This window comes from Martes martes (assembly GCF_963455335.1).
Source record: "Martes martes genome assembly, chromosome: 10".
Taxonomy (NCBI): Eukaryota; Metazoa; Chordata; class Mammalia; order Carnivora; family Mustelidae; genus Martes; species Martes martes.
In genome coordinates, this window is record NC_137898.1 from 97,036,126 (window position 1) to 97,042,865 (window position 6,740).

The following is a 6,740-nucleotide window of genomic DNA, read 5'->3' on the forward strand; positions in this document are numbered from 1 at the left end:
GATGATCTTCCTGGGAGGGGCAGGATGTCAGCATTTCTCTTCCTGTCACCAACTACCTGTTGCTGAGGCTAAGTTCCAGGTGAGTGTAGCCAAATGTGACGGCTCCCTTCTTCTGCCCAGCTCCCACTGATGAAAGTAGAGACCCTACCTTGAGAATACTGGGGCCCTGACTGACTTTGCTGTGGGTGGTAGGATGATGGTTCCACACCAAGAGGCACAAGCTGAGATGATGTGAGGCTACTGCTCATCTCCCATTTCCACTGAGTACGGAGCTCTTGAAGTAGAGGCCTAAGAGAGAAGCACACCACTGTCTCCACTCCCAGCTCCAGAGCTCTGGTTCAGACATTCTGTCGGGGGAGAGAATCAAACAACCAGGGGAAAGATAAGCAAAAGAAGCCTGCCTGGGTTCAGGACAAATCTCAAACCCGTACCTCATGGAACTACACCTTTGAGAAACTGAAATATGATTGGATTCATTTTTAGAGCAATTTAGGTGCCCAGACCTTGTGGAAATACAATAAAGCAATTGGTCAGAAATTAGTGGAGCTCTACAGCTGGGTGTAGTCAGGGAAAGACACCATCAGAGTGAGCCCTGCCAATGCCAGTGTAGTGTGAGGACAACTTTGGGCACCCACAAGGCTATACCTTATCCCGAGGAACAACAGCAGAGGTTGCACACTGTAGGCAGAGGAATAGACTTCACCAAAATTACCCACCCCTCCCTGAATAAACAAATAACAATAACGTGCTCTGGACCCAGCATAGGCAATAAAATACATTAGCTAACATGTCCAGTTTTCAACAACAACAAAATTATGACAAAGAAACAGGAAAACATGACCCATACACCAGAAAAAATAAAACTCTTCACAAATGCTCCCAAAAAATAGAAGAGGGAAGAACACTTCCTAACTCATTCCATGAAGCCTGGATGACCCTGATACCAAAAACCAAAGATATCACAAAAAAAACCCACAAAACTACAAGTCAACATTTCTTATAAATGTGAATATAAAAATCCCCCCAAAAATACTCACAAGCCAAATCCATCAATGTGCCAAAAGAATTATACACTGTGATCAAATGAGGATTTATCCCAGGTATACAACTTTGAACTCATATCTGAAAATCAATGTATATAATGCTCCATATTAAAAAGCAAGTGAGAATAGTGTGGAGGACCACAGGGGAAGGGATGGAAAACTGAATGGGAAGAAATTAGAGAGGGAGACAAATGGGGGAGACTCTGGAGTCCAGAAACCAGACTGAGGGTTACGGAAGGGAGGGGAATGGGGGATGAGGTAATCGGGGGATGGGTATTAAGGAGGGCACATGTGGTGAGGAGGACTGGGTGTTTTACATAACTAATGAATCGTTGAACACTGTATCAAAAACTAATGATGTACTCTATGCTGGCTAATTGAACATGATAAAAAACATATTAAGAAAGTAACAAAAGTTCCAAAGTAACGTATTCTTAGGTGAATCTCCTATAGTCTGCCAAAAGCTTCATTCTTTTAAATCTATTATCATTTATCATTCTAATAAAATGTTATAAAATAAACAAGAAAGCAAAAAAAAAAAAAAAACACAGAGATCACATGATCATGTCAATAGCTGCAGAAAAATCACTTGACAATAGCAAAATACTTCCATAATAAAAAACACTCAACAAACTAAGAATAGAAGGAAACTTCCCCAGCGGGATAACGAGCATGTATGAAAAACCCACAGCCGACAGCATACTTTATGGTAAAAGACTAGATACCTTCCTTCCATGTGAAGAACAAGACAAGGATGCTTACTATTAGGCCTTCTATTCAACATTGTACTAGAATTGCTAGCCAGGGAAATTAGGCAAGAAAAAGAACTAAAGCACATCTGTATGAGAAAGGAAAAAGTAATAGTGTCTCTATTTGTCCATGACATGATTGTGTATATAGAAAATACAACAAAATCCACTAAAAACCTGTTAGAACTAATGAAGGAGTTTGCGGAGATTGCAGGATAGATCAATATACAAAATCAACTGTATTTCTGTATACTGGCAATGAAAATTCCCAAATGGATATTAAATAAACAACCCCGCTTATAACAGCATCCAAAAGAATAAAATACCTCGGGATTAATTTAGCCAAAGAAGTGAAAGACCTGTAAAATGAAAACTAATTGACAAGAAGTTCATGGAAGAAATACATATTTATGCTATAATCCTTATAATACAGAGGCAACATTAGCACCAGTTAAGGACCATTCCTTTCACATCTTAGCTCAACATCTTTCTAATTTTGTGACACTGGAAGTATCTTACCTCTCAATGCTTTAAAATTCTCTTCAGTAAATTGGGATCATTTATCATAATCAATTATCTACTCCATGTGATAATTATGGTAATTACATACGTCAGTATTTGTAAAGTGCAGAGAATAGTGCTTGGCACCTAGTAAGCCTTATAAAAGATTTTGTTGAATAAATAGCCAAACTATGGAAAGAACCTAGATGTCCATCAACAGATGAATGGATAAAGAAGAGGTGGTGTGTGTGTGTGTGTGTGTATATATATATATATATATATATACACACACACACACACACACAATGGAATACTATGCAGCCATCAAAAGAAATGAAATCTTGCCATTTGCGACAACATGGATGGAACTAGAGAGTATCATGCTTAGCAAAATAAGTCAATCAGAGAAAGACGACTATCATATGATCTCCCTGATATGAGGAAGTGGAGATGCAATGTGGAGGGTTTGGAGGATAGAAAAAGAATAAATGAAAGAAGATGGGATCAGGAGGGAGACAAACCATAAGAGACTCTTAATCACACAAAACAAACTGAGGGTTGCTGGGGGTAGGAGGGTAGGGAGAGGGTGGTGGGGTTATGGACATTGGGGAGGGTATGTGCTATGATGAGTGCTGTGAAGTGTGTTAAGACGGATGATTCACAGACCTGTACCCCTGGGGCTAATAATACATCATATGTTTATAGAAAAATTAAAAATTTAAAAAAAAAGATTTTGTTGAATAAACAATTATATAAACATATATATACACATAAATCATACCAGAATCTTCAACCTCACCTACTTGTCCCAAACCCCACTTGGCAATCACTCCAACTCTAAGGGACAAGTTGCCCCAAATAAATACAAGACCAAGTCGTAGGGACAGAGCATGACCTGAAAGGTTATGCCCCACAAGTAGGCACTCCTTGGATTAGTGCTTTTCTCAGAGCCAACTTCACATCCTTGTTTCTCAAGGTGTATATCAAAGGATTCAGGGAAGGGGTAACAATATTATTCAACACCTGAACCACAGAATCCAGCCAGGGGCTGGAGGCAGGCCGGAGATAAATGAGGACCACGGGTCCATAGAAGAGCAGGATGGAAGTCAGGTGGGCACTGCAGGTGGAGAAGACCCTGCGCCGGCCTGCTGAGGAGCTGATTTTCAATATGGAGATAACAATGCGAGTATAAGAAGCGAGGATAAGAAGGAAACACAAGAGTGCCACAACACCTACATTGGTGAAGCTCACTGTCTGAGCTAGAGAGGTGTCTGCACAGGCCAGGGGCAGCACCACCGGGATATCACAGAAGTAGCTGTCCACCTCATTGGGGCCACAGTAGGGCAACTTAAAGATGAGGAACGTGAGGACAGATGCATGCAGACAGCTCCCCATCCAGGTGCCTAGTGTCATGACGGTGCACACTCGGGGGTTCATGATGACTGTATATCTCAGGGGGTGGCAGATGGCTGCAAAACGGTCATAGGCCATCACGGTGTACAGGAAACACTCAGTGCAGCCCAGGAAGTGGTAGAAGAAGAGTTGGCAGGCACAGCCCTGGTAAGAGATGGTCCAGCTTTGCCCCGTGAGGGAGAGCATCATTTGGGGGGAACTCACGGAAGGGAAAAAGATGTCAAACACAGACAGGTTTCCCAGGAAGAAATACATGGGGGTGTGCAGGGTGGAGGAAGTGAGGATGGCCAGGAGAATGAGCAGGTTCCCCAGAAGAGTGAGCAGGTAGAAAGCTAGAAAGAAGACGAAGAGCACATTTTCCAGCCCTTTTGTGTAAGGGATCCCCATCAGGAGGAACATGGTTACAGGAGTGTGATTCCTCATCTCCATGTCTAGTTAGTCCTGAAAGCGCAAAGAATGGCCTTGCTGAGATGAACTTTTCCCCCAAAACTAGTATCTTCAGAGAACCCGCTGGAAACTGAAAGACTTCTGTTGCTATAAAAGGGAGTCACTCCAAGTCTGTCACTAACCAATGTGTGACCTGAGTTAAGTCTTTTGTTTATTTTTCCTGTTTCTTCAGAAGAAAAATAGAGATAACACTAGAGGCAGAATAGAATAGAGGGCTGAGAATATAGCTTACAGTGCCTGTATCTGAGTTTAATCTACTCCTTGCTCTGTGACTTTGGATAACTGGAAAAAAATCTCTAAATCTCTGTATCTGTACACATAGCATATGTCTTACAATTCTTGTGAGGACTAACACTTTAATGTATATGAAGTTCCTAATCTGATCCTACCCACCCTTGTTTAAAAAAAATCATTCCAGATACTAACAGTCCGGTTTAATGAGTCTTTATTTCCACACATTCTGTCTGTGTGTTTGACTTGCAGAAGTTCTGACATGACCTATTGCTGTGAATGACTTGCAAAACTGCCTTCTCCATCATCAGCCAGACAGCTGAAAACAGAATTGTGTAGTGAAAACACAGTAAAACAGGATGGGAAAGATAATGGTTAAGGTAGGGAAATGCAATAGACGATTACCAATATTCACAACAACCATCTTCTTTCAATACAAAATTTAATCTCGGAGTAGCAGTTATATCTGCAATATGACAGAACATATGTAATCACCGTTAAGGTTTTAAGGTTGAGCTTCATTAATCAGAGACTATCTTAAGAAAGTACCATGGAGTCAACTAAGGCAGTATTAGCCCAGTCTCAAATAGAGCCAGTTCCCACATTCCCACCTCCCTCTGGTGTGTACCACCCAGCAGATGAGAAAAAGAAAGCACTCTGGACAGAAAGCACTTACAGATCGGACTGAAGGGAAATGGCCAACTTGGGCTGAAAGCCAGGCTCCCCCTCCACCCTCTGTTTCCGTTGCTTTTAGATGCTGTGGAACTCAAGAGCCAGGTTCTGAAGCCAAGAAAGCCAAACACTCCTCTTTCTCAGACTCATCCACTCAGGTCTGAAAATCTAGACCCAGTAGTTCTCTGTTCCCCGAGTGAAGGAACAGCATTCATACCCTCTAGAGAGAGTAAATGTCTTCGATATTCCTTTGGGAACCTCTTCCCTGGTGAGTCCTGACTAGAAGATCTGTAGAGCAGAGGGAGCCATTAAAGTAAGGACTCCTTTCCTCCCTCCCTCCTTCTTTCTCCCCATTGCTTCTACCTCATTAACTTCTTAGATGAAAATCCAATTAAGTAGAGGTATTTAGTTATATTCTATTTTTAAATCTCTGATTAGCAGTAACTCTTGGGCGTGTTTTTCCTCTGGCAGAGAACCCTCCATTGGGGTCAGAGACTGAGTTGCCCAGTGACCCTGGGCTTGGAAGACGTGGGTTTGAAGAAGAGGCTGTGGGTTAGCAAAGGAACCACTCAAAGAAAAGAGGCACTGACCCCACTTGGAGTTAAAACAAACACACCTACAACTGTTGTTTCTATATTTAGTTTTATAATGCCTCATTATTCCTTCCTCAAGATCTCTAAGATTTATCTGCTTACCAGACTTGCTTAGTGTAGAACACTTTAGAACCTTAATTTCCATTCATTTTTTCCTTTTATTTAATTTTTTTAAGATTTTCTTTGTTTGAGAGAGAGATTGAGCTTGAAGAGGGGGAGAGGGAAAGGGAGAAGCAGGTGTCCCACTGAGCAAGGAGCCTACACAGGGCTGGATCCCAGGACCCTGGGATCATGACCTGAGCCAAAGGCAGACACAACTGACTGAGTCATCCAAGCGCCCTCCATTATTTTTTTTCTTTTTAAAATCTATTTCTATTGATTTTATTTGTTTTTATTATATATAATAAGTATATAATATTTAAGTAACTCCAAGAATTAATTCTTTAAGGGGTTTATACGTCTCATAATTACCATCACTATAACTCTTTAAAACAAACACACATTAGGTTCCTTCTTTTTTAAAATTTTATTTAATTCAGTTACTTAACGTCTAATGTACTATTTGTTTCAGGAATACAGGTCTGTGATTCATCAGTCTTATATATACTCAGTGATCATTACAACACATACCCTCCCCAATGTCCATCACCCAGGAACCCCATCCCTCCTTTCTCCTCCCCACCAACAACCCTCAGTATGTTTCCTATAATTAAGAGTCTCTTATGGTTTGTATCCCTCTCTGGTTTCATCTTGTTTCATTTTTTTCCTCTCTTCCCTTATGATCCTGTTTCGTTTCTTAAATTCTACATATCGGTGAGATCATATAATTGTCTTTCTCTGATTGACCTACTTCACTTAGCATAGTACCCTCTAGTCCAGCCACATCATTGCAAATGGCAAGATTTCATTTCCTCCTTTTTTTTTTTTTTTAAATTCAGTAGGCTCCACACCCAGCATGGAGCCCAAAGCTAGGCTTGAACTCATGAACCTGTGATCAAGACTGGAGCTGATATCACAAGTCAGACACAACTGACTGATCCACCCAGGTGCCCCAAAATATACACATGTTAAGAAAAGATAAAGCTATAATG

The 6,740-nt window shown here is 41.1% G+C and overlaps 1 protein-coding gene across 1 annotated transcript; it reads right to left on the bottom strand.

Moving 5' to 3' along the window:
• Nucleotides 1-3,196: 3,196 nt before the first annotated feature.
• LOC308350345 (putative olfactory receptor 10D4) lies at nucleotides 3,197-4,135 on the bottom strand (the record flags this gene model as incomplete). The annotated part of the gene is made up of 1 exon (XM_080815526.1): nucleotides 3,197-4,135. One exon carries the CDS (start codon nucleotides 4,133-4,135, stop codon nucleotides 3,197-3,199), a length of 939 nt encoding a protein of 312 aa, XP_080671652.1.
• Between the last annotated feature and the right edge of the window lie 2,605 nt (nucleotides 4,136-6,740).